General features: G+C 44.1%; 1 protein-coding gene across 11 annotated transcripts in view; it reads right to left on the bottom strand.

The window, feature by feature from the left end:
- The window catches only part of MBNL3 (muscleblind like splicing regulator 3), a 109,930-nt gene that overhangs the window by 66,388 nt on the left and 15,580 nt on the right, over positions 1-27,962 (bottom strand). For 10 of the 11 annotated variants that reach the window (XM_043523071.1, XM_043523072.1, XM_043523065.1 and 7 more), the window contains one exon: positions 5,542-6,486. The exons of the other annotated variant lie outside the window; for it this stretch is intronic. In XM_043523071.1, coding sequence (XP_043379006.1) covers positions 5,542-5,715 — 174 coding nt within the window. In that variant the 5' untranslated portion in view covers positions 5,716-6,486. The remainder of the gene's footprint in view (positions 1-5,541; positions 6,487-27,962) is intronic. 11 annotated transcript variants of the gene reach the window in all.

Here is a 27,962-nt window from a genome sequence, read left to right as displayed (position 1 = left end):
TTCTTTCTGCACCAGTACACCAAGTAAGCAAACCTGAGATTATAAATGTTGTTTTCAAACATTAATCCATATTTGGGGCATTCAAATGGTTACAAATGTAAATCAAAGCTTCTTTGAAATTTTGGTCCATATTATATGCACACTTAATTAGTACATTTGTATCTATGAAAGTCCCTTTGCCCAGTCACATTACATATCAATTTGTGTTTCCAGTAATTCAACAATATCTTTCTTAACCTCTTTTAAAGCTGTACAGAAGCAGCCAAGAACTCAGACTCTAACAATCTGCTGTGAAGGCAATTAAAAAAACAGAAAGGCTCACAGTATTATGGGTTCTATGCTTGAATAGTTGAGGAAAGTTAACAGATGAGCACTTATTGGAGGACTGCTATAAAGTCCTGGTATTTCTGGGCAAGTTGGCAAAACCAACTGATCAAGAGTGGCCCCCTGAACATGCCACTGGTTTAAATGGAGTTGTATGTTAAACCTGAGCAAGGAACATGATGAGTCTAACACTTATTTGATCATTTTTAATTAATTTAAATGGCCTTATTGCAGATTAACTCCCTTTCCTCAATATTACTGTTTTGTTTCCCTTGAAATGAAAACTACAGTCATTTGATGCATGGCTGGAAATGCTATCTAGTTTATAGGGGCATAAGTACCCTGCTACCCTTTGCTGAAATTTTATTTTCTGTTTCATAGCTTCTTAAACTAATACTTCTCCATGAAACATAACAGATATCAGTACACCTCATAAACCAGCAGTACACTGGGAGGGTGTTTTTTTCCTCCAGTAAAAGATAAAAAGAGTTATCCCAACACTGTACCAAATCAGAGCCCTGAGTCTTTTCTGCGACAGTGCCTGTCAGTTCTGCTTGCCCGGGGCAGACCTAGTAAAGGGAAAGCACTGGAAATTTGTTCTCCAAAAGTAGCAGTAACTGGGGTATGATATACACATCTGAATTCAAATAATCCTGCTCTCCTTAACGAACCTGTAGGAGGAAGCACAGTGTGTGTGTGGGGGCGGAGGGTGTCCTGGTATACAAGCTAAACTTCCGATCAGCTTCAAACAGCACCTTTTCTTCTTTTTATAATCAACTTGCCAGAGAAAGTTTTCCTTCTCTTCCCCTCAGTTTCCCTCTCAAATAGCCTGAGTTTCAGGATGGGCAAGATTCAGTCCTGAACTTGCAAAATTTTGGTTCCTAAATTGGTCCCAACTCTTTGAGGCTCCAAACAGGTTGCACTGTGATGCATAATGCAGCCGCCCCAGACTCCTGTAAATAAAACTTCATAACCCACCCATTATGTATCCCATATTTCCTGGAGAGAAAATACACCAAGAGAGAGGCAGAGACACAAGCACACAGACATGTAGAACAGAGAGCTTGGCGTTTCCTTTGACAACCAAGGCTACATCTGCAACCATATCTGTTTTTACCGTTCGACGGGCATGTAATAATCAAAGAATACTGAGCTGTAATAATGTTAAGAACACTGCATGTGACCTGGTCAGTGAGGTGATGTGATTGCATACTGGGTTACCAGACATCCCTGTATTAATGTTCTGTTCCAGCATAATAAGGGGCTGTGGGAAAAACAAGCAGGGAAACAACACTCTGGATCCAGATAAGCAACCGCGAAACAAACCTTGGGGGGCAACTGAAAGACAACAGAGAAAACCTATTAGCTTTGAGCATCCTATATCTCGTCTCTAATGAAAAGAGACAGCTCTTCCGCAATGCTGGGAACAGAGAGCTCAAGAAAACATTAAACAGTTAAAAAGCCATTTGGGAGGGTGGGGGGGCAAGTGTCAGGGGCTGCCAGGGGGACAAGGTGGCTCTGCGAAGAGCGGGATCCTTCCAGAGAATGGGAAGCCCTAGGCAAAGGCCGCCAAGTGTCTAGACAGTTTATTGCTTTAAGATCGGTTTTCTCTGAAATGCTTTTGTTCTAAATAAATACTGCTGTTTGGTCATGGCTGTCCTAGCTCCCAGAAGGAGTAGCATGTAGGCACTGCCAAGAACTCAGGTCTGCTGAGGTGATCTCAGACCATGCCTAGGTGCCAACTATGAAGGGGAGAACCGCTTGATTCCACCCCAAGCCAGAGATGACGGTGAGAGGCCCAAGACCTGAGGAAGGTGCACCTGAAGAGACCAGGAGGGGTCAGAGTCCAGCACCTGTGATAACCGTTACCTCAGCCCCCCCCACACATCACCTCACACCTCTCATCTAGTCACCTGCTGAACTGTTTCTTAACTCTTGACTCTGAGTGTTCCGGGGCAAGAACCGTCTTTATTTGGCTTATTTCTACAGCCCCCTCACACAGTGGGGTCCGGATCCCCAGGGGCCCAGTGTTGCCACATCTCACAGGATCATCACGAGCCTCAGGAGAGTTGGTGTGTTTCTTAAAAAATAAGTTTCCAGCCCTCGCAGCTGTCGAGAAACGCTTGGAAACCTGACCCGAAAGGCTCAAAACCCAGAGAGCAAATCAAATGGACCCCACACTGATTAGTGCTTAAAAGCCTCCTCATTTCAAAGCCGATCACACAATTTTTAGGGCCTGGTGGATGATTCTGCTTTGAGCAGGGGGTTGGACTAGATGACCTCCTGAGGTCCCTTCCAACCCCAATATTCTATGATTCTGGAATTTGTGGGGTTGGCGGCCCTTGGGGTCGGCGGCACTTGGGGTCAAACATTGCTACTCCTCCCTGGCAGTTTCCTCTCTGTGGGATGAAGCAAGCTGGCCCACTGAGATGCAACGGATCCAATCAGAGAAGTCTAGGGAAAACTTCCCACTCAGACTCTGTTCTCCTGCCATTTAAAAGGTCTATACAGAGCATGTGCTTCTATATTGAAGACCAAGCTGTAATGAGTGTGTAAATTTATTCATTACCTAATTACACATAACAAAAAGGATGAAATACATGCTGAGCAGGCAGCTTAAGCTGGTAACTGACCACTTTCAACAACACCTTTGATATCTCTTTTCCCATCCAAACTGGATGTTCCCTGACTCCTCCCCGCCCCGGTTAACTGCAGCCATGTGCTATTGCCAATGGGTGGGATTTGAACCTGAGCCAACCAGTGCACATGGGGATCTGCACATTTCATTCCTTGAGTCCAGCTCTGCAGAGAACTGCCTAGGGCAGAAGCCTGGGTGCTTGTCAGGAGCTCCCTACTGAGCTGTAACCCGCATTATGTACTGCAGGTCACTTTAGTTAGTCCTGCCTGCAAGGCAATTTATGGGCGTTAAGTAACAGAGCCAGACTGAGTGGTTAGGCCGCTTATGGGGAGCTCCAAACTAAAACCTACTTCTGTGGATCTCTCAAGTGGTCCAGTAAGAGATATATTGGACTATCAGACCGAATATTTACTGTACTCCTTTTATCTTACAAGTGAATGTTATACAATTTAAAGTAAACGTATTAATCTCTTTATCCAAAATATTTGTCCGACCACTGGCTGCAGTTCAAAAGATTCAAGGGCACAAGGAACAAACTTTTTTCTTTGCTGATAAAAATATATTTCAGTCTATCACTGTTAGCAGATGAGTAATGTAAATGAACATTTGAACGGCGCTATATAACTAAGGAATCATCTGATGAACTTGGATTAACAAGAACAAAGCTAAATGCAACTTGGATGTCTGAACTTCCTATCAACATGGAACAAATGGGAAAATGCTAAGAAGGTAAAAATTAATAATACAGGTTAGACTATGTCAAATGGGACCTGGACATGGTCTTAATTTACGCATACATATTTTCACTAGTTCACCTAGCTATTGTGCCCGAAGTTTAAAATAAACCCAAGGCTTTTCAAGAAAAACTCCAAGTTAAATGGGAAATTTTTAAGATCACAAAATTACCAGATTCTTTCTAGCAATTCAGAGAACAGGAAACTTATCCTACTTTAGCACTACAAGCATAAGCTCAGATTTTTCAAAAGTAAGTAGTGATTTTGAATGTCTTAGTTTTATCCAGGCCCAACTTCAGACACTCTAAAGGGAGATCACTTTTCAAAAAGTGCCCTCTGAAAAAGCAGACACCTTTAAGATGTTATGGAGGGGAGGGGATGTTGATGGAGGAGAGGGTATGACGAATTGCCTACAACAGTATGTGGCCCCTCTGTGGCTGCTATTAAGCAAGCATCTTCAATGAGCTGGGATGGGACACTAGAAGGGGAGGGCTCTGAGTTACTACAGAGAATTCTTTCCCAGGTGCCTGACTGCTGGATTTTGCCCTCATGCTCAGTGTCTAACTGACTGCTGTATTTGGGGACAGGAAGAATTTTTCTCCCAGGACAGATGGGCAGAGACCCTGGTGGGTTTTCGCCTTTCTCTGCAGCATGGGACATGGGTCACTTGTTGGTTTGAACTAGAGTAAATGGTGGATTCCCAATAACGTGCAGTCTTTAAATCATGATTTGAGGACTTCGGTAACTCAGCCAGAAGTTATGGGCCTATTACAGGAGTGGGTGGGTGAGGTTCTGTGGCCTGTGATGGGCTGGAGGTCAGACTAGATGATCATGGTGGTCCCTTCTATGTCTCAGATTAGGCACCTCAGACTTGATGCACTCAAAATCACTAGTCACTTTTGAAAAATCTTGGCTTAGGCTTTCAGTGGGTGAATTAGGATAATTTTCCTGTTGTCTCTGTTGCTGGAAAGAATCTGGTAATTCTGTAAACTTAAAGTTTCCCAATGAACTTTATCTGTGACAAGGAATAAAGCAGCATTTACTTCCTGTGAAATTGAACTCGCAGGAATGATCACTAGCAAAAGATTTAGCTCATTAACTCGCATACGATTTGCACACTGTGCATCTTGTCACATCACTTGAAATATCCTGCAATCCCCAACTTTCTCAAGGCACCACTCTCCAAATATTTTGGCTGCCTATAACATATTTGGTGCAGTGTAGCTGCACCCTGATACAGGCAAATACAGCTGAGGCTGATCAATTAGTGAAAATTGTGTCTTCATTTGAAAGCACGTTTCAGAGACCTGTTCTGAATTAAAAGCCAGCATGCTCTGGACACAAGTTAAAAGTTGTGCTGTTCTAGGATGCTCAATTTTGGATCTCTGCTTTTCTCATTTCACTTTCATTTACGGTCTGTAATCTGAGTTCTCCATTTCAGGCATAGCCATGACCTACAATCTCAAAACGCTCTACATAATGTGCTCTCTCTCTCTCTCTCTCTGATGTTCGATATTCTGTACATTTGTACCAGACGTCAAAACCGAATACAAAACATAATTGTGGCAGAATTAAAGTTTTCCCTGACTCTACCAACACTGCTGGTACCTTTCTCAGGAAACTTCCTGATACTTCCAGTGTCTGAATCTGGCTGAATGAAACAATTATGGGGTGCTAAGCATTAGCTAGGCTAGATTTTAGGGGCTATATTCTACACAAACAACATCCTCCCTCCAGAAAAATACTTGTTATACTCATCTCTCACATTCCACCCACTTGAAATGATTCAGGAAGCGAATGATAGCAAAGTGAGATTAAGCAATGTATGTGTTACACAGTCCTCACCTTTAGAGAGTCAAAGCAGGCAATAACTCGACCATTTTCCACATGGCAACTCCGTGACGGATGGGCAAACTTGCACTCTGCATCAGATCGAGAACAAGTACCTCTCTGAAATTCTCGACATACTTCTAAAGTCAGCCATTTTGTATCACGAACCAGGGAAACGTTTACAGCCATATTAAAAACAAAAATTAAAACGCAAGCAATCACACCCTTCTTTAGGACAATATTACTGCTGATTTTTTTAAAAAGGGTAAAAAAGTGAATTCAAGTTAAATGTGAAGAAATAACTAACTTGTTGCTTTGGTAAAATTTCTATTTGTCAGCACTTAGGTTTTCATTTAAGTCAAATTGTGTTTGTTTCAACAAGAATTAAACATAAAGCCAATCATAAAATAGAAATCTTATCAGAATAACTGAAAATCAAATGAGAGGCCAGCTCCTAAAAGTGCAATTGTAGAAGTTAAAATATAAGTGTTATATTTTGTGCCACTGCCAAAGTTACTTGAAAATAACTGGCAGACTTTCAAAAGAATTCTGTGCTCTCCACTTAATGGTTTCAATTATTCTTGCAAAAAAGCATATGCGGCTGGCAGCGCTTCTGTTTGCGGAATGGTCTCGGTCCTTGGGCAGAAAACTTTTTTTTTTTCCTTTTATTTCTTGGTTCTAAAAATGACAATTCACGAGCATTAAAAGGAGCGAAAGGATGTTATCACTCAAAAATATTTGCTACATACTCGGGAAGGAAAAAAATGGCTGAGTGAACAGAGTGTAAAAAGGAAAAAAAAGGGGGGGGAGGGATGGATGAGTTGCCGTTAGGGTATGAACTGCAAGCAATGCCAAATTTAAAAAAAAAGGGGGGGGGGAGGGGGTTGGGGGGGGAGAGAGAGACAGCCTTAGACAGAAATCCAAGCAGCAGTGGCTTCAGGAAAGGCACTTTTCAGCAACCTGTAGGAAAAAGAGAAATAGAATCAGCTAAAACAATGCAATCTCCCCCTTGCCAAACTCTAGTTTTAAACAACTGTGTTCATTTTAACAGGAAATCTGCAGCTACTGACAGTGCGGCATAGTGCAGTCAGCCATTGTAGATAAAAAGGGCATTTCCCACATGAAGCTGCGCATGGTAAGAGGAAGCAACCAATTAGATTTACTGTTGCACCAGAAGGTCTGGGCAGCCACCCAATAAAAGAGATTGTTTCATATTGATCTATTCTGGCAGACATTCATTTTTGTGCCCACTGCACAGAAAATGTCTTAGTCTTACATGACGGCCTCTGGTGCATTCGTGATACATCTCTGCGTTTCAAATTTAAGTAGCTTAGCACAGGATTCACTTAATGGGCTGCTCCCAAGATGAGGTTTGGGTTACATACCTGCTCCTGAAATCCAGAGGATAAGAATCACTTTGAAAGCTAACCTACTGTAAGCACCAACTGCTTATTTTTCCCCTTTAAAGAGAACGGCTGGTGGCTGTGTGCCACAGTCAGAATGCAGCTAGACAGAGAAACGGTAACACACAAGACCAGGGTGGAGTACAGTCACTATAAAATGGTTTTCAGACAAAGACTACTTAAATTGTTGTTCTGTTTTTTAAATATATTAAAAATCCCCCCTCCCACCCCATAGAAAGCTTTCTGGCAGGAAGAGCAGATATTGCTTTCATTGTGTACAAAGAAGCAAAGCAGAAGGCACTGCCATAGTTCAGCCCTCATACGTACTCAGCTTTGCGTCGGTAAGGTGTTTTATTTAACCCAATGTTAACTGGGGAATACATTTCAGCGGTTGACTGTAAGGTTACATGGAAACGAGAGATTAATTCACAGTCGTGTGTCTATAAATCTGGGCTTGACAAAATCAAAAGCAAAACCGACATGGAAACTTGAGCCACATGCACAGAGCAGAAAAAAATTAACTCATTGTTAACAACTGTGTTTTACGGCAAGGCTGAAGGAGATTTCAATTATTGTAGTTAGTCAGTTTCCAGCATCTTCAGCATGTTGGACAATAAATGATTGTCCATAACTTTCTATCACTGATTTTCTTTGTGTGGGGTACGATGTTAAGCCATCCCTGGAGTTTCCCACATTTATATTAGAGGCAGCTAACGGAGCCTGACAGGATTAAGTTGGTTCAAGGTTTCTGAGATCCACCTCTTTTTGCAAAACATAAGGGCCCAATCCTGCAAACATATACATGCATGTAGATCTACTCACGTGAGCAAAAGTATGCACATACGTAAGTGTATGCAGGACTGGGACCTCACATTGCAAGAAATGGACATTTAAATTCTTCCTATATTGTAGATATGTTATCAGAACTACATTTGTTAGCAATTTATACATTTTAACATAATTGAAAATGCACTCCAGATGTCTGGAGAAAGCAGTCATTACATTTTTGTTTTTTTACACTAAAAAACTAAAATTGTGCAAAGTAAATTCCCAGTATGTGCTGAACCAATTAAAGTCACAGATTTGCAAGAGAGAGAGAAAGAGAGAGAGAGAGAGAGTCATGCAAAAGCACGTGGACTCTTACGCACAGTCTTGCATCAGTGGAACAGTCTATAGTGCCAGAAGGACGTCTCGTTTTCGGGTATCAGGCAGAGAACAGAGACAGTGAATGCCAAATTTACCAGACATGATTTAACCTCTGAAGGGGCGGGGGAAGAAAGCAGAACTCGCCCAGTGTCTTCTGGGCTTAGTCAGGATCAGAGAGACTGCTGCTAAACTGATCCTGATTTTGTAGGCAGGGCAATTTTGTGTTTGAATCTGGTTCACTTATGTCCAGCCTCTCAATCCTCCTTTACAGGGCATATGTAAGAAGGTACGTAGATACATCTCCACAGACAGCTTGGAACAAGCTGGGTGCAGCTCCTAAAACGAGCAAGCACAGGTCGAGAATGGGTGGGGATTAGGTGGAACGCTTGTAGGAATTACTCCTAGCATACTGAAATACAACTTTCTAGTGAACAGGGCCATATTCCAAAGCTTTAGACTCCACTGGAAACGAGGGTCTGTTTCTTTGAGCCTGAATGCTATAGGCCCAAACCCGTTATATACCATTAGTGCGAATGTGTAACAATTAACTACCATCTGCCAGTTACAGGGCTCCTCTCATCCTGAAAAGTCTCAAACTATGTGCTCTCCCTTTCTCTCTCATATAGGTCTAATATAGAATATTGGAGGTGGTTGGCATTTTTCCATTATAGTTTTGTTTTTCATCAAGAATATCCTATGAAATATTAATATTAAAAATGTTTGCTTTCCCCCCCAACCAGTTCCAGTTCAGAATCATTCATATATATATTATACACACACAGATTCTCTCTTACACGTGAACAATCCAGCAGTGCAATGCCCCCAGACACACCTTGCTGGGGCATCACTGTTACTGACTCAGAAAAGCACGGAAGCACATGCTTAACTTTAATCATGAAAGTAGTCCCATTGAAGTAAAAGATGCTTAAATGCTTTGCTGAACCAGGGCCTAAATCACCCACACTACTTCCTAGGTTTATCTTGGATGAGAGGCTTACAAGTACAGAACAGTCCCAACCCAGCTTACGCTTGCATGATTTTACAAGATCACAGCCCAAAGATGTAGGGAATCCTAACTCATACAAGTAATCACAGACATAACTTGCCAGTTCTGTCAATGGTTAGATTGTTGCAGATTTCCCCTCCCAAGAATATAGATCCCTGTCCATTTTAGCCATATGGCCATAGGGAACATCTAAAACCTGTGTTCTAACATCACGCTGAGGATTTTATACTGGTGCCATGAGACTCAAATAAAACCAAAGGGGAAAGAAAAGTTCAACAAGCCCCACCTCTGACAGTATAAAAGTATGGCTCTTTCCCCATAATTCAATTCTCAGCAGCATACATTTTGCTTACAGCAGTTTCCACATTTTTCCGGTTCTGTGTATTACCACGGTTTTGATACTGACTGTTCATTCTCCAGTCTATTTCAAATAAGAGGAACAAAACTGCCCCCTTCCCCCCAAAGCTCAGTAGAACAAAGTTATAAAGGAGGGTCACAAAATATTGCTTTTGTTAATGTTATGCTTGTGGGAAGCTGAGTAAAGTGGGAGGAGCTTTCTTCTAAACCGGTCTGGAGCTGCTGCAAAACATGCCACGTCTGTCTGGCAGAACCTATATCCCGGGCTACCAAATGGAACAATTTAGCCCTGACTTCAATTTAGTGCCCCGCCCCCCCGGCTTCCTTAGAAGTTTTTCAGGTCAGGCTTGACAAAGCCCTGGCTGGGATGATTTAGTTGGGATTGGTCCTGCTTTGGGCAGGGGTTGGACTAGATGGCCTCCAGAGGTCCCTTCCAACTCTGTTATTCCAAGATTTTATGATTCAACAGAATGTCAGCAGAAAGTGATTGCCTTTCCTCCTTCAGCAACCTAGAACCACAGAACGTAATGCCTGGCCCAGCAACAGATCATGACTGCCTGTAATACAGGAAGTTATGGGCTTGCTGTGGAAATCAAAGGGCCCAATTTTGCAGCCACTGAAGTCAGTGGGACCAGGATCAGTCCACTGAGTGACAGCCATGTCAAAGAAGTCTTTGACAGGATTAGTATGCACTGGCCATTTGAGGTAACGTGAGGACGGAGAGCAGAGCAGGAACATACTTGCTCCGTGGTCCAATTCTTGCTATGTTCCCTGTCAGTGATCCCTTTTCAGTGATATACACATACATACTTACATACACACACACACACACTTCTGATGGATGCCGACTCGTGTGCATGTTTCCTGACAGCAGAGTGCACACACAGATAGTAATATAAGTGACAGGTTGATTCAACCCGCTCCCATGTATCAATGATACTCTTTCAAAGTGGTTCTGCTCTGAAAAATGACTCAGTAAAACAGCATGGTGGGGTTCCTTATTTATTGTATCCCAGTGATTTCCAGGTCACATTTGCTCAGTTTACACCTAAAAAGCCCTTTTATCCTAACTGCGGGTCCTACAAACCAGGACTGTTGTGATTTCCCATCAACAGAAAAACACCCACCCACTGGGGGAAAGAAAACACATTAAAGCTTTATGAAATGAAACTCAACACACACACAGTGTGATTCACTGTGCAAGCATATTTAATCCCCAGTCTTGTCCAAAATGAATGAATAGCTTTAAGTGAGATACCAGAACATAATAACCGAGTCCCGATTCTATTTTAGACAGCAAAAGTCTTTTACCAACTTAGTGGGTTTTCCTTCAATTAAAGTTTGGATCAAAGCAATCTGAATGGGTTAACACCACACTTGATGGATTCTGAGCTGGGTGGAGGGGGGAGCAATGCTTTTAAAAATTGACAAAATTCCCAGTTCAGCTGTCCCGTCTTTTGTTGATTCCAGTAAATGGTCACATTGTTGAATCACTGATGTTGTTACTGAAAGTCCAGCTTCCAGCAGAGCTTTTGTATGGCTGTTCTTTTAAAAATGTTAAATCTAAATAAATAAGCAGCAATTTTGCCCACTCCCTATTTCCCTCTTGGCTTCCAGACACTTCGGGAATTATATCTGATCATTTTCTACCAGGTATAAACAAGAATCTTGGTGCTCTCAGGGCCCTTCCTTTTTAACATTTTAGAACAGTTAAACTTTTCATTCACAGGCTGAAATTAGAGTTTAACATTTCCAGTACCAAAAACTTTCCAAATAAATCTAATGCTCATGTAAATGCTTCATGGGACACACACACTTTAAAAATGGAGGAAAACATCACACACAAACGTCCTAGATAGTTATTTTCTAGGGGTGGGACATCTACCTCTCCCCCCTCCCCCCAACCAAACCAAAATCCACTGGAATTTCCCCCAACACCCGCAATCTGGGTCCCAAACTGGGTCCTTCCTTTCTCACATACCATCATCAGTAGTAAGAGCAGTGCAGGTAAAATTCTACCTTTCTCTGCACACCTGGACATCCCTAGGAGCCCTCAACGGGAACAAAAGCCAGGGTTTGACCTGGAAAATCTTGTTACTGAAATTATTGACAGTGATGGATGAGAAGGAGAGAATCCAGATTTACACAGATTCCAGAGTGAGATGATAGTTTGGACATTTGTAGGGGGAAACCCTCCTTTTTATTTGTAAACTGACCTATTTGATTTGGCGTCCCTGAGGGGTCTACAGACCATGTCTAGCGGGCCCGCGAAAGACCTAGACTGAAAACTGACTGAACAGAATTCAACTATAGATACAGACAACAGATTTCCAAAGGGGTCCGCACCGCCACGGAAAATTTTGTAGTCGTCCACAAATGAGAAAAGGTTGAGAACTATAGGCTAGATGAGGTAGCTTCTGGCCCTACACGCCTGAGTCTTTAAACCCCCCACCCTTTAAAGTAAAGAGTCTGAAGCAGTATCAATGAATACCAGTGAAAAGAAGCCACACAAAAAGAGAAGGGAAATCCGTGGCTTTAATAGTGAAGGACCAATTCAACACAGCATTAAAGCATATGCTCAAATGTTTTGCTGAATTGGGACTTAGGCTCCCCACAGTTCTCATGAATATGAAATTCCCATGGTCTCTAGTGGGGTTGCAGTACCAACTATTCGCACGCAGGAGCACTGCACCAGCAATTAACAGCATTTGCTCCTGTGCTTAGTAAAGAATAATGCCGATGGTTGGCTTTTTAATAGTGCCTACTCTTTGTCCACGTACAGGAGGGGCTGCAGGCTCCATCCCAAGGAGGTCAATTTATTTTCCATCACCTTCCAGACATTTTTTTTCTTTTAAATCAGAAAATCTATTTGAACCCAAGCCTTTATTCTGTTAAAGCAAACACTTTAAGGCTTGATAGACACTTGGAATATTTCCTTTACGAACATTCTGTACCTGGACACTTTCTCCCTCAGGGAACAGTTTACTTAATTTAAGGTAGACCTTAGCAGCTAGAAAGAAATAAAAACCTCTTTTGTTCTTCAGCTCAGCTACCCATAAAAAGGAACAGATTTGCAATTTCTCTTTCCTGGACATGCTTGGAAAGTGTTCGTTCAGGGTCTAATCGCAGATGTTGGGGGCTATGAATCACCATGGATCATACTATGTGCCAGAGAGTCAAATCTAGCCCCCAGCTTTCAGCATGCTAAAAACAGGCCAAGTAAGAGAAATAAAACACTGTGGCAGAAAAAGCCTCATTAGTGGGATATAGGTCTATTTACACATGTGCTCACCTAAACGGTGTGTGCCACACAGGCATTTGGATGTGAAAACTCCACATCTGAACGTGCAAACAGCTACTACAGCATGGAGTTGCCTGTTTTGCATGCACACTTGTGCCTCCAATTTAGGTAGCCACTTTCAAAAATGTGGGTCACCTGGGCATGAACTTTTTGTACATAGCAACACGAGGAAAGTTTTCCATTTCCTCAGAGCAAAAGGACAAAGCTCCATATAGCATCATGAATTTCAGAAACTACTGAATAAAGGCCTGGCTAACGCTCCACATGCGTGCAGCACTCTTGCATTCACCCCGACCGGGAGAGCCACAGGGGCTGTGCGCTGAAGCCCTGGAAAAGATGGAGACACAAGGCATGACTCACCCATGTGCCCTCCTACAGACTATAGTGGTGTTGACAGGATCAAAGGAGACCTTACAGTCCTCCTCCTCCTCCACAGCGGGAAAGGTGGCAGCTGCATAACCTAACGGTGGATGTAGCAAAACGAAGGGCAGGGGGATTCCAACACAAATGGGGGAAAAACCCCTGGGGAATTTTATTTACCCCCTTACAGAAAATGCAAATATTCTGGATCCATTTCCAACCTGCAGTAAACAGCCACAGTGACATGACAGCGCAGGATGCAGCCCACAAAATCTATCCTGTATTGTCATGTCGCTGTAGCTGTTTACTGCGGAGCAGAAGTGAACCCTGAGCATTACCAACTCTGTAAGGTGGTGGGGGTGGGGTGTAAAAGTTGGACAGGTCTTTTTTGCTTCCAAAATCCAGAACTCCACACTGCCGACTGTGATCCAATGGCCTGGCCAGATGCGGCGTTCACAGCTTGTCCTGCACCCTCCTCGTACTCCTGCCTAGCCATGCTCAGTACATGCGTTCAAAAATGACCTTCCCCCACAGGCCCACAGAACAAATCTTCTCTCAAATATTTTCACAGAGACGTGATCAGCAGCTGGCGAGCATTAGCCGATACTTTAAAAGCCATAATGTGTTACAGAAATGTTGCTAGTTGATAACTTTACTTTTATATTTATTGAATTGGTCCTTCACTATTTTATATAAATATAAAAGTAAAGTTATCAACTGGCAACATTTCTGTAACACATTATGGCTTTTAAAGTATCGGCTAATGCTCGCCAGCTGCTGATCACGTCTCTGTGAAAATATTTGAGAGAAGATTTGTTTCTGTGGGCCTGTGGGGGAAGGTCATTTTTGAACGCATGAACTGAGCATGGCTAGGCAGGAGGACGAGGAGGGTGCAGGACAAGCTGTGAACGCCGCAGCACACATATACACACAGAATCCATGGGAGTACTGGACCCACTATTGGGTCCTACGGAGGCAATGTAACTACAGCTCTTTTGGCTGTTGTTTTGACAGAATTTCCAGAGTTTGTTAAATAGGTTTATTACAAGAAAGAAAAAAATAGACCAATGTTTTCATTCTTTCCCTTTAGGGTTTCCCGCAGTCAACTGTTTTGACAGGCCCTCAAAGGGTGCAGGATTCTGAGGGCTTCCTTGACACCCGACCCAATGCTCCAGTCCCCTCCTCACATGAGGAGCTGTCACCCGCAATGCGATTATTCACTCAAATCAGGACTATTTGTTGGAGGACAGATCTGCTGATCAGGCAGCTAAACGGTCCCACAATCGCTCCCAAGTAGCTGGACGGAACCCACACATGTGTAGGATCCCCACTATGAGTTGCCCACACGCTTTGTGTAGTAGGTATGCTCCGCAAAGTCTGGGCTTCCTGGGAGAGCAGTAGGCGTAAAGGACGGTGCGGCTACCCACGTGCAGGATTTCCCTCCTCTGCCCATGGAAGCAGATGCAGGTGCTGCCCTGCACAGCTGCCAAAGACCCCCTCTCCACACCTGCTTCTTGGTGGATTCCCATTCCATTTCATCATTCCCCTGCGCAGTGTGTCTCATGCACATAACTCAGATTGTTTAAACAAACTCACACAGGGGATGGGAAAGACCAACGCCCACCGATGCTCACACCCCCGTAATCCCAGGAAATAGGATCAAGTGGATGTACCCCACATAATCTGATTATTCCTGCTCAGTGCTTGAGCATTGCAAGAAACGCCCACAGTCCTTGCTCATACAGTGTGTGTTTGTGGGGAATTCCTTTAACATGCTTCTATGGCAGCAAAAAGGATTTCAGAGAAAGATCAGGTGTAATGATTCACAGCAGAGATTACTGAAACAGGCAAATGGGAGGACTGAGATCTCTTTGCAGCTGATCCTGCAGGAGGGAGAAAATCTTGGGAGGAGGAGGAGATTAGAGGGCAAACAAAGATTTCAAAGGTCCCTAAAACTGCCTTGACTTTGTCCTGTTATTGTCCCTCTGCCCAAGACCACAGAAGCTCCTGCATCCAAGCTGCACAGTGTCCGAGATGGGAAGAGGGTCTGGGTGAATGGGAAGCAGGCCCAGGAAGAACCATTCCCCATAGCAGAATCTCCCCTCAGAACTGTGAGATTGCCCTGCAGATTTTGACATTCAATTTGGCAACATCATTCCTTGTGGCTGGCCCCTTGGCGCACCGAAATTCCTCTCCTGGGGCTGCCGCTGGAAGCATGCTGCACAGTACCACCGGGAGCTGTGTTGAGCCCCTGAACAAAGGACCCTGCTCTCATGACATTGGTGGGGTTAGTGGCTCTCCTCCCTTGCCTGATGGAATGGTTTGACAGAAATACAGCCTGTTCAAGCTGGACGTGCAGCTAGCTGGCCCCAGTGTGGGCTTTCCCCGACTAGGGAAGAGTATGTCCCTTTATAAAGGTGTGGTGTTCAGGAAACTAACCTTTCAAGAACAGCTGAGCCAAATTGATCCCTGCTGCAAACATATTTTCCGTCAATTGATTTACAACAGTGATGAATTTAATCCATCATGTCTAACACTGTTGTGCATCTACTGAAAATATCCACAGACACTGTAGTTTGTTTACCACGCAAATCTTACCTCATAACGAACAACTGTAAACAGTCCCTTTGGAGGAGGAGAGAGGGATTTGGAAATTATATTGAATTATTTCTTGGCTGGAAGAATTCAGAGAAAAATAAGAATAGTTTGTCTCTTCAACATTCTTTGTACTGAGGTTTTGGATAAGTAATAAGCAACTTAGCAGCAAAACAGCTGGTACAGATGTATAACACCAGCATACAAAGCTGCTGTCCCAGAGCCATTTCTCTGGTCCAGACAGTAACTGTCCCTGTCTCATGGGGCATATCTCTAAAGTCTTTTCACCACATTCAAATCCATCCTAGGTACGGGATGTGTTAAAAGTGAGGATCATGCACAATAACTGAAAGAGCCACTCTATAACGCTCCATGGGATATGCTGAAAACCAAAGCACCCAGAGGGAAACCATATTTGTGGGAGAATTCAGGACTCATAAAACAGGAGGCACTGACTGAAGCCACCTCACCCCAGTCCCATAACACCCCCCGGAAGGTGCAAAGCAAATTCTGGGATGGGCTTGTGCGACAGAGGGAAAATAAATCCCCTACAGTAAAAAAGTCCAAAATTCTTTGTAAAATCTTCCGAATTAAACAAACAAAGGCACCAGGCAGATCCAAACCTCACAATAAGTCAGAGAGCCAACACCATCTACCTATCGGTGAGTACAGAAGGTCAGTGGCCTGCAGCAGTACAGCCTGGCAGCCAGCTTCCCCTGCTTTAGAGCATAGGGAGATCTCTCCTGATGCCTGCAAGGTTGGGAAAATAACTGCCACGCCCAAGATGCCATGACCAGACTTCATCCTGTTGTCCTTAATTCTTGCCAATTAACAGGTTGGTATATGGAAACAGCTTAATTTGCTAATTCTCAGTGACAAAGAAATGACCAATTCTTCCATCTAGCGTAAATCCAGAGTAAGTCCACTGACAGCCCCCAAGCCTGAAAGACTTAAGCATGTGGATAACTTTACATACACAAGAAGTCCCAGGGAAGCTCGATGGGTGGGATGGATGGTCTAGTGTCTAGATACAGAACTAAGACTCAAGAAACCTGGGTTCAATTCCTGGCTACTGCATGACCATAGGCAAGTCACTTAGTCTACTCTGAGTCCCAGTTCTGTAAAATGGGATAATATTCGCCTCTCTCCCTAAGTTACTGGGAGGATAAAATCCACTTCCATTGAGTGTGAGGCACTCAGTGCTATATAAGCCCCACAGAGATGTCCCTCTTTCATACCCCACAGTCATTACAATTTTAGGAGAAACACACACATTTGCCTTCCAACCCAATCATTAATTCAACAGCCTCCAACAGGAAAGCCAGGCCCAACAATTCATTCTCGCTTCAACAGTCATAAACACCTTCCCCTGCTGAAGCAAAGTGGTCACAGAATCTCAGGGCTGGAAGGGACCCCAGGAGATCATCTAGTCCCACCCCCTGCTCAAAGCAGGACCAGTCCTCAACTAAATCTGTGCTGTGATACGGGCAAGGGAGCGGCCCTGAACTGAGAAAAGCTGCTACAGCTTCAATGCCAGTTCCAGAACTGCACTTCTCGTGCCAAACGCAGCATATTCTGCCGGTCACACTGTTGCTGTCTCCTTCGCATGGCCAGGGTGGCAGCATGCAGCAGTACAGTAGATAGCCTTGATTTCCCTTTCCATCTCAAGGTATTTCATAAGCCAGCCGAAAGCAATATTTCAGTCTCTTCTGCTTCCATGTGCTTTCAGACACACCCAGCAGATCATTTATTATTATTCTACAGCTGTCCACCAGGTGTATGCATCAAGTGTCCAGAGACTGAAAATCCTTCGTGTTCCTGCTAATGCCTTTGAATCATTGATCAATATCAACTAAAAATCTCCAGATCTTTAATTTTCTTCTTGTCCTCCTGCAGTTGTAACGTGAAGGTTTCCAAACGTCCTCTCCACGGCAGCCAGGGCGACCAGAATTACTTCCAATTTCCCATTTATGCTTTTCAACACGTCAGAAAACATCGGACTTTCTGCACGTCAACCGTCGATTCAGTCAAACCAGCAGGCTAAGCCAGTAGGCTCCCAGCCGTGCAAACACAAATCAACGGTGCCCTTCCCGCGATTCCCTTCTCCCCCACTCCCACCCCCCTCTTTCCGATACGTTTTAGGTAACTGCATGGGTGCAAATCCATATTAGACTAGTTCTTCATCAAAATTAACTCACCAAAGCCAGTGTTAAAGCGTGGACAAAAAACGGAAAAACCACCTGAAAATGATCAGACACCATGTCATTGGAAGATGTCTGGCACCTTAACTGCCCACAGGACTGTGCCTCGTGGTTACAGCAGGCCGGGAGCCAGGAATCCTGGATTCTCCTCCTGGGTCTTCTCTCACTCATCTCTAAAATGGATTTGCAAATACTTACATGTCTGCCCTAGGTGCTGAGAGGTCTAACTAAATGTATGCTTTTGATATGCTTTGGATTCTTGCATGAAAGGCACGTTTCTATCATCATACTGAGGACTTTCTCGCTGCCTCTCCACTTCTCCTTCCTCACTCCCCAGTTGTTGTCCCTGACCATTCTTCACTTCAGAGCTACATTATTTTTTTTCTTATTTTATTTTTGGAGAGGTGGAATCTGGGCAGGGGAGAAGGCTACTGATTATTTGTAAATTGGCTACAGTTTGAAATGTTGGAAGAAAGCCTGGAGGAGAGAGATTGTGGGCAGACTGCAGGTGAAGCAATCAAAGGGCCATGACAGATGTAATTTATGAGACAGCTCAGCCATGTATCACCTGGATACCATTAGCATGTATGTGGGGTATACACATGCACACATAGAACCCTCAAAAATTATTTAGCTGGGAGTCTGAAAAATGCTCTTATTTGGATAACCCAGGCTACTCAGCATGTTGCTACTTAGAATAGTATGGAAGCTCTTCACTTCTATGAAGAGGGAAAGAATCAAGTAAGATATAAAGTAAATTGTTTGAAATTCCGCTAAGCGTGAAGGCCAAATTACTTACTAAATGTGTGCTAGAGAACACATACACACAGTACAAATTCAGTAGTGGAAACTTGGCTTCTTACAATTGCCTGCAATGTAGATGTATGTTTTTTCCAGAGGAAGTCCCATGCTCTTGTTTTGATTTCAGTGCTAACAGGGGTTCAGTGTAAATGTGTGCTAGAAACTAACAAATATCAATAACAGGGTACAATAACTGGGGGAAACTTCACTGAATTTTATTTTTAGAATAAGAATGCTATTTAAAAGTGGGATCCTGAAGTAGTAATGGGTATAAGCACATTTTAGCATGTGCAACTGTGTTTGAAAGTTTGGTCCTGTAAGTTTATTTTCAGCAACAATGAACTGAATGAAATCAGCAGCTAAAGAGTCAAAGGTCCAACACAAAGGATAGCAAAGTGGTACCTGGGGAAAGACTAAATGGCAGATGTAACAACAGCCATAGGGATTATACTAGAAGTAGGGTGGCTATTAGCCTAAAGATCAAAAGGGGGCATGGGAGACGGGGAGTTTAAGTCACCAAAATGTAGGGGTCCTGTCTTATTTAAACAAAAAATGAAGTATCTGACACACCATAGCAGAGTAAATTAAAATGGTATGAATGATAGTGTTACACACACTTAAAATAAAAAGGAAGGGATTTTAATCACGTGGGATTGATATATGCATCGTGTTTCAGCATGACAGGGATTGACACCTTGTATTTCTCTATGTCAGAGGCAGTGTTGGAGCAGGATATTTAGCCAACACTGCACTGCCAGTGGTAAGAGAGTAGCTGGGGCAGACAGGGGTATGTCAGCGTGGGGTCGACTGCCACCAGGGGCAGACGTTTCATGGAATGCCTGCATGAGCATTTGGGAGCTGGGCCTGGAAAAGGCTGAGTGTGATCATGGGGCATGCCTCAAGGAGACGCTGCAGGTGAGCGTGGAAGAGAGATGCCAAGAAGCTGTGTTTGGTGTGGTGGAGGTTGGGAGGCCTGGCCCAGAATGCACGCTCCTTTTGATTCACAATGCTGGCAGCTGGAGCGCTGCTCAGATGGGGTGCTGATTACAGTGGCAACTGCAAGGGCAATTTCATCCAACAATCTGCAACCCCTTCACTGAACACTGATTGATTAAAAAAAAAAAGTCTCATGAGCCCTCTGTCAGGTAGATAAATTATTAATATACAAGCCTGACCAGTGGATGAGCAGGTAGAGAGACATTAAATGCAAAGGTGGGAATATTCCATAGGGGCCCTGTTGCCCAGTCCCTGCTGCTAATCAGTGGACAACGCTCCCTCTCTTCCTAAACCCAATCCTGCCCTACATGGTTAGTAGCTTTCAGGGATTGAGATGTCTATGCTTTTGTGGATTAATGGAATTCCATTCCCAATAGTATATGCCACTGTCAAGAGTAAAGGTTGCAAAAATAAGAAAAGCAAACTGGAGAAGGGACTACACCTGGATTCCACTGACTTCCATGGGTCTTAAAGACAGGCTTAAGTGCTTTACTGAGACAGGGCCTTACGAAGGAGCAGCCAGTGATGTGGTAGTGAAAAGGGTTGAGTCCCTGGTTAAGCCTAAATAAAGACTGTCTGTCAAACCAAAGTGAGACACCCCCAACAATGAGGGAGTGAGAAACAACTGATCAGAATGAGATTGGGAGGATGTGGAAAGAAAAAACAGAACAAAGGAAAATCTGCATAGAAAGCAGGGAAAAGCGAAATGAGAACGGGAAGTATGATAGGGAAGGGGCGAAAATCTCTTCCTAACCGAGAGCAAGCAAGCTATGATCTATTCCCCAACACCAGCAGATCTGATTGGCACCAAAGTGAGAGAGATGACAGCTTAAAGCCATTCCTGGGGGCAGATCTCAGCGGGAGGTAAATTGTCATAGCTCTATTAATTCACCCCAGCTGAGAATCTGCCCCATGGACTAAAATGCTACTCAACCTGAGAAGAGAGGCAGGGTCTATCCCCAAGATGAAAACACAAACTCAACCCCACTTAATAGAACAGCCACAGTAAGGATAAGGAACACAATGAACTAAGTCTAGTTGTGTTTTACGGGTTAAACAGCAGGAAGCAAGTTGTTCCATACACTAGATTCAGGAAGAACAGCCCTGGCACCTCAGACAGCGTGTCTTTAGCTAGCGCACACTGCTATCTTGACCCCAGAACATGCACTGTAGTAGTAACGTGGCCGTTATGGCAGGAGGGGCCATACGGAAGTGACCCAGAGCACGTATCTGCTAAAGACAGGCTTGCGAGGAACTTCCCCTTATGATCGGCACCAGAAGTGCAGAGTCCTCTGACACGGTCAGGACAGCTCTAGAAAAAAAATCTGAAGCAGTAAAGATGGCCTCCTGCACAGCAAGCAGAATGAGGTTAGGAGATTGTTAATACGGGGGTGGGGCCGGAGGTTCAGATTAGGGAATTTAGGGGAACAGAAGCAACTGAACAAACAGCTGTGAGCTCCTCCTCCGTTTTCCTCATTATTTCGTCCTAGATGTGGTGAAGGACTGTGCAATAATATCTGCACATGCTCATTCAGGCTGGGGATGGGAGCGTACTGGGGAGGGACAGGCATCATCCCATCCCTCTTGGAGGATATCTGCTCAGGAGTTAATACAACTCCTCCAGTTTAGTGCCGAGGTCACCCGACACCGTGAGCAATAAATTGTAGAGGGGTCCAGGGCACAGCAGGCTGAAATTCGGAATGGGTGGGAGGTCTCTGGGAAGGGAAGGAGAAGCCTTCTCTACAGAAAAATCTAAATCAGAGAGGTCTGGCTGAAGCAGGTCAGGATTCAGTCTTCAACGTAAGGGATTATAGAGGGTCATGGTCCAACAGCACCCAGTGAAAGAATCCCCACCTTTGGGGTAGGATGGAGATACACCAGAGGCAAGAAGCAGAAACGAACAGGGACAAATATCAGCCGTTCAAGAGAGAGGGGTGGTGAGTCACCTGGGGCTGAATAGGGGACCCACATTTTTGCTTTCTATTTATACTGTAATTTTTGCTTCCTTTGGTACCTTGGAAGTTCCTAGAAAAATCACTTGGTTTATTTGGACTGTGGCTGCATAAGCCGTAGGGAAAGAGGGTGTGTCTACAGCAATGACAGGCATGAAAGTGACAAACAGTCCTTCTGAAACAGCCTCATTCATTGTTTGCATCTTACATTCCCTCCCTTCACATACCCCAGCTGGAAAAGCTGCTTACTGAGAAGCTGCTTTGCACAATCAAGTGGGGCCTGGAGAACAGGAATAGGAAATGATACCCCTTCTATTTACATCTGGACAAGATGTGAATTGGGTCAAAAGTCCTTACCTTGAAAAAACACTCCTGGTGTTTTATGGGTCTAAATAAAAGGGAAGGTCTCGTGCTCCCGGAGAGAGAGTTTGGCTGTTAGCACAATCTCTGAGCCCACTGTCTCCCACAACATTCTGATCGAACACGATACACCAAGCAGGGTATTAGCTCATGGTTTAGTTCTCAAGAAAATGTCCTTTTGGGGAAGATTTTGCATGAGATAAGACTAAAGTCTTCACACTCCAAAGTTGGGCAATTGTCTTTTTCTTTGAGAGAGATGGAAATAGTAGCAGCCGTCTCAGCCCATTTCCAATCCTTACTATTAATCCGTATTTCCTGTTTAAACCTTATGCCCAAGAGAAAGTCTCATAATTAAAAAATTAATAATGACCTTGCACACAAGAGCTAGAGTTTAACTAACCCATTTTCAGGCTTTATTACTGAGGAAGTTCTCCTACAGGTTATGAACACAAAGACTTTTACAAAGATCAGATGACATCTGCATAGATACACAACTGTGGACATTTTAAAGACTTAATTCAAAGGTGGCAAAGGTTTGCTACATAGCATACATGGCAGACACTCCCTACCAAACAGTTTAGTTTTTGAAGGGTCAGCCTAGGTTTAGGGCTCACACAAATGTGATTTACAATTAGGCAGTTACGATCAAGAGCTGCACAGGGCACTTCTTAGGGATTAATGACCAACTGGGATGAGTTGTACTAAGGACCATTAACCCAACTAACACTGAAACCTCAAACACCCCACACGGAGGTTGCTGTTACTATTATGAACTGAACTGCAGAGATTTCTAAATATACATTTTTCAAGGTTCCAGGAGCCATACGATGACATCAGCATCCCAGGCCATTATGTCCCATGCACAGGACATTTTAAAGAAATTAATGCCTGGAACATTGGCTACTGGGCAGATTTAGTCTATTCATTTTATAAGCCTTGTGGTATCATGCAGAGGGTTAGGATATATTTCTTATTCTGCCCCCATGCTAAAGACCCAGCGCTCATAGTAAAGCGTGGGTCTGCCCCGTATTCTGAGTCACCACCACTGGGGGATAAAGCAGATACACTAAGGCTTTTATCATCAGGTTTTCTCCTCACTTCATCTCTTTTTTATTTCCTTCAGCTCATCACCTGCAAAGAAACCTCTGAAGCCCTAACTGTTCTATGAAGCAACGGGCCCACTCCTTACTGTGTGTGTCTGGTTTGCTCTGGATTGCTTTGCACTGCATCAACATGTGCCTTTAAGACCTGATCCCACATCCATGGATACTTTGACTGGAGAGGGCATAGTCCGGATGGGGCTTGCAGCCATTTGGGGGATGTTCAGTGATGCGCAGGGGCTCTCCCACGTGTGTTTCGGAGCTGCACCTAGAGGAATCCGAGAGCAGGGCAGCCATGAGAACTGGTCAGTCACACACACAGGCATGCAGGGTTCTAAGAAAACAACCTCCCATCTGCTTGATGCCTCATGACACATGCTCAGCATGATGTTCTTCTCGGCTTACATGCCTGCTCCTCTCGGCTCGCTTCCTCTCACTGAACTGTAAGTCCCAGAGCCCCATGCTACATTATTCTTTTCCATAAAGGTTCTTATATCACACTCGTCACCCTTGGATCAGAGCGCCTTCCACCAGGGCATTAAGCGATGTGACTCACATTTGTGATGCATCTGTTCTCCCGCTCTCTCCCCAGGGGGAGAGGTGTGGGATGGGGAAGTGTCTGGCTTGGTTTTTTTGGTTGGTTTGGTTTTTATAACTATACATGGTGCTAGAGGAGGCAGTTCAAAGAAATGGAGCAGAAAGTGGGGAAGTTTGTGATGGTCCTGAATTCCTGCAGGACCCTTCTCACGGCTCAGCCCTGCCTTATCACAGCCCTCCATCCCTGCAGGATTTAGCCCTACATGTTAACTCACCCTGGCACTGCCTTAGCTTGGCAGGCCACTGCTACGGATTCTAGACAGTAATAGGAGCCAAAGCCTGCAAATCTGATTCGCACAGCTAGTCCCACTGACCTCAATGAGTCATCTGTGTAGGGGCTGCAAAATCAGAGCCTAGGACTGTAACTCTTGAAATATCAGCTGCCTCAGTAGTGATGTCAGTACATTTTTGCCGAGGATATGGGCCCTGCTTTCCTGTCAGCTCTCCTTGTTACCTATAGCTCCCTGCAGAACAGCTCTCCTGTTATCAGATGAAAACTAACGCACAGAGGCCTGATTATAAAGGACACAGGTCACATTACCGTTGTACTCAAAAATCACAAACAGGGACTCAGCCAACACACTGGAAAAGTTCAGCTCAAGCGCAGCATGGAGGACAGTACAAGATCCTGCATCAGGAATGTGGGACACAGAGACATTGAAACATCTAGAGATGAGTGGCTTGTCCCTTGTGCCATTCCCCATACATCTGTATGTTTTATATTGTAACGACAGTTGGAACAAGAAGACAGCATCCCTGATGCTGAAGAGAAGCGTATTTGTTTCTGAACAATTCCTCCAGTATATTAAGCACAATTCATTCTTATGCAAAGACCGCCCTGTACAGCTGCCAAGGTCAGAAAGACCTTGCTTTATCTGCGGCATAAAGGGAAGTTGCACAAGTTTTAAGTTGTACACAATTATTTTTCCTTGCATTTTCTTGGGTTTGATTTCCTCACCACTAACACCCATGCATCTTGTTGTCAGGAGCCAGATTATTCTATCTTCCCTGGGCTGTCGATAGTGTCAGACCCGTATCTTGATGTATGGCCAAAAAGACCAGTGAATATTTTTCTTACAGTGTGTTGAATATGAAGATAGCGAGGACAATATTAAAAACAACAGAACAATTTGCAAAGGAAATGTTCTCTACAAGCACTGCTAACGGCATCAACCATAGGGCCGGACTTCCATGCGTCCTCAGCCTACTCATGCACATTGTACTTCGCCCTAACCTCTGCAGAGATGGGGTAGAGTCTAATAGCTGTGCATGCAGATGATATTTGGTGCATGTGATTGTATACATCCAAACTGTAATACCTGTAAATACAGGTGTTGGATTATACTACCTCTGTGCGGATCGCAGTGCATATACAAGTATGTGCAAATGGAGGCTGGGGTCTGAAATCAGCAGTTCTTTTCGAGGTGTAGGCCTGCAGCCATAGCCTGGTTAAGGGTATAATGGCTGCATTCCTGCGCCCAGGGACAGTGCTAGGGCAATATAATCTACCCCCAGTCTAAACCAGCAGCTGACACGGGCCAGGAAATTAATATTTTGTGCTTGCATAGAGTCCTCCACCGAAGACTCTCACAGCACTTCACAAACATTAAGGAACCAAAAACTTCATGTAACTGCTTCCAGGTGAGTTCAGGTTACCGTACTCACTTCACAAACGGGAAGCTGAAAGAGGTGAAGTGTCTCGCCTAGGATCATACAAGTGAGTCAACAGCGGAGCTGGGAACTGCACCCTGAGTCCAAACTCACCACAGCCTGCTCCGTTCAGCAAATCACTGTCTCTATGTCTCCACCTCCATCCTTTTCTTCTAATAACCATCATCACATTGGAAAACCAGCCCCGGCTCTCGCCCCCTAGCTGTGAGTCAGTCAAAAGAAAGGAACTGGCAGTGTGAAATCGGACAGGGCATCCAGTCGCCTTCAGAACACCAAAAACTCTCTACTTCAGAGACTGCCCCATGCTCTGGGCACAATCCAGTAAGGTCCTGAATTTTCTCCACTCTCTCTGACCTCTTTGGCAGCTGAAGTTATTCAGCACCTCACAGAGCAGGCTCCTATCATATTCCTCCATTGCCTAGAATGAAACAAAACCCTGGGCCTTTGCCGACGTCAACGTTTTGACAAAGACCATCAATGGCTGGAGAGCTGGGAAGGGAAGGATGTAAAATAGCTCCACTAGAGAAATAGAGGAGAAAAGTGCAATGGAGACATTTTAATCTTCTTCCTTCTTGTGGGGTCACTTGCGTTCAACACCCCATGAGCTATCCATGCAGCAGCCAGAAAAGCACACTGGCTGGCAGACGCAGGCTCTGGTTTGAACAAACACTCCAACAAGGAAGGCTGGTCTTGCAGTCAAGGCACAAAACTTCACAGATCTGGGCTCAATTCCTCGCTCCAACTTGAACTCCCTGTGTGACCGGGGGTAAATCACATAGTTGATCTGTACCTCTGCTCCCCATCCGTAACATGGGGATTACAGGTTTCAGAGTAGCAGCCGTGTTAGTCTGGACTCCACTGAATGCATCCGATGAAGTGAGCTGTAGCTCACGAAAGCTTATGCTCCAATAAATTTGTTAGTCTCTAAGGTGCCACAGGTACTCATTTTCTTTTTATGGGGATTATAGTAACTTCTGCCCACTCTTTGTGTATGTCTACTCTGTCGCTGGGAGGCGTAATTTCCAGCTCAAGGAGACATACCCGCGATAGCTCACTAATAATAGAACTGGTAGCTGGGGCGGTATGAGTAGCAAGCAGAAGGGGTTAGCTAACCTGGGGTTAGACCCTGACTGAAGTTTATGGCACACGCTTGCTGCTTGCACTGCTGTGGGCTACACAGCAATTTTCAGCATGCTAGCTTGATCAGAGCTAGCACGAGTATGTCTACCCAAGCTGGAAATTACAACTCCAGCTCCAGTGTAGACACAGCTATAGCCTACTTGGACTGTAAACTCTTAGAGGTAGGGGCTCTTTTACTATGTGTACGTGCAAGCCCTAGCCCAACAGGGCCCTGATCTCGACTGGAACCCATAAACAGTACTGCAATACAAACCATCATTGAAGTGGAAAATAAAAATGTATTATTTCAGTTGCATGTAGCCCAGGCCATACTGGAGCCCTATAGGGAGGTTAGGCACACAGCTGATGAGATGCTGCTGATACAGTATCCAATCACCTATGGATTTGGGGCTCTCTGCTTGGCTCTGAAGAATGGTAGCATCATTTACCAGAAAAACCAGTCTCACCGAACGTACTGTCTTTGTAAACATGAAACCAGCTATATGGTAGAGTGGGGGTAATTAGCTACATTTTACTTTTGCGGTCCCAAATGTAAATGCTGGCTCTGGTCACATCTGAAAATGAGTTTAGGGAATAAAATGAGAACGGTGATCATTTGTTCTCACAAGATCAGCCGTCTCTTGATGGAGAGGCCCAGAACCCTAGGCTGTGCTATTAGCATTTATGCTATTGTTATTTCTCAATCATGAATGGCTTGGTGTGAACAGCCATTGCAACCATCAGTGTTATTGAACTGGAGAGAATGCTTGAACTTAAAGAACACTGTCGCACAGCTCTCTCAATCAAACAGTTCTTATCCTGTCAGTGCCTTTAATCAGACAACTTCTCCACTTAGGACTTAGGGGCGTATACTTGATGACACAGGGTTGTGCAGATTATATATCTTACATGAACAGAAGCAGTCTCTGGCGGGATTTAAAATTAGATTTTTATACTCAATAGATGCAATGGGCCACATCCAGTCCTGGTGTAACTCCAGTTACAGCACTGGAGAAACAACAGAGATGAATTTGAACCAATGAAGTCAAGGGTAATTTTTCCCACTTATGCCAGGGCTAAAGTTTGCCCAATAGAGCCAACTGGGCAATGATTCCCCTCCCCCATCCTCATATTTTGCTTTATGTTTTTGTTTTCACAGACATTTTCATTTTTCTGCTTTCCAGTTTTTTGACAAATCCTGCCAAATTTGGAAGAAAATGGACATTTTTTGTAAAAATTCTCATTGAATCAATAAAATGTTTTCTGTTTAAAAAAATGCTTTTGTGGAAAATTTTCAATCAGTTTTATTGCCTAAAATGTGTAGAAATAAAATATAATAATCACATTTACATAGCATTTCCATTCACACATCTGAAAGCACTTTACAAAGGTGGGAAAGTATGGTTCCAATCAATACAATGGGCTTCCTGGGGCAGCAGAGTGCTTCTTTAAAAGATATGAAAATTTGGGC

The sequence above is a fragment of the Chelonia mydas genome, chromosome 9 (assembly GCF_015237465.2).
Source record: "Chelonia mydas isolate rCheMyd1 chromosome 9, rCheMyd1.pri.v2, whole genome shotgun sequence".
In the NCBI taxonomy this organism is placed as follows: Eukaryota; Metazoa; Chordata; order Testudines; family Cheloniidae; genus Chelonia; species Chelonia mydas.
Note: the sequence above shows the minus strand (reverse complement) of the source record. Positions and strands in the feature narration are given on the sequence as shown.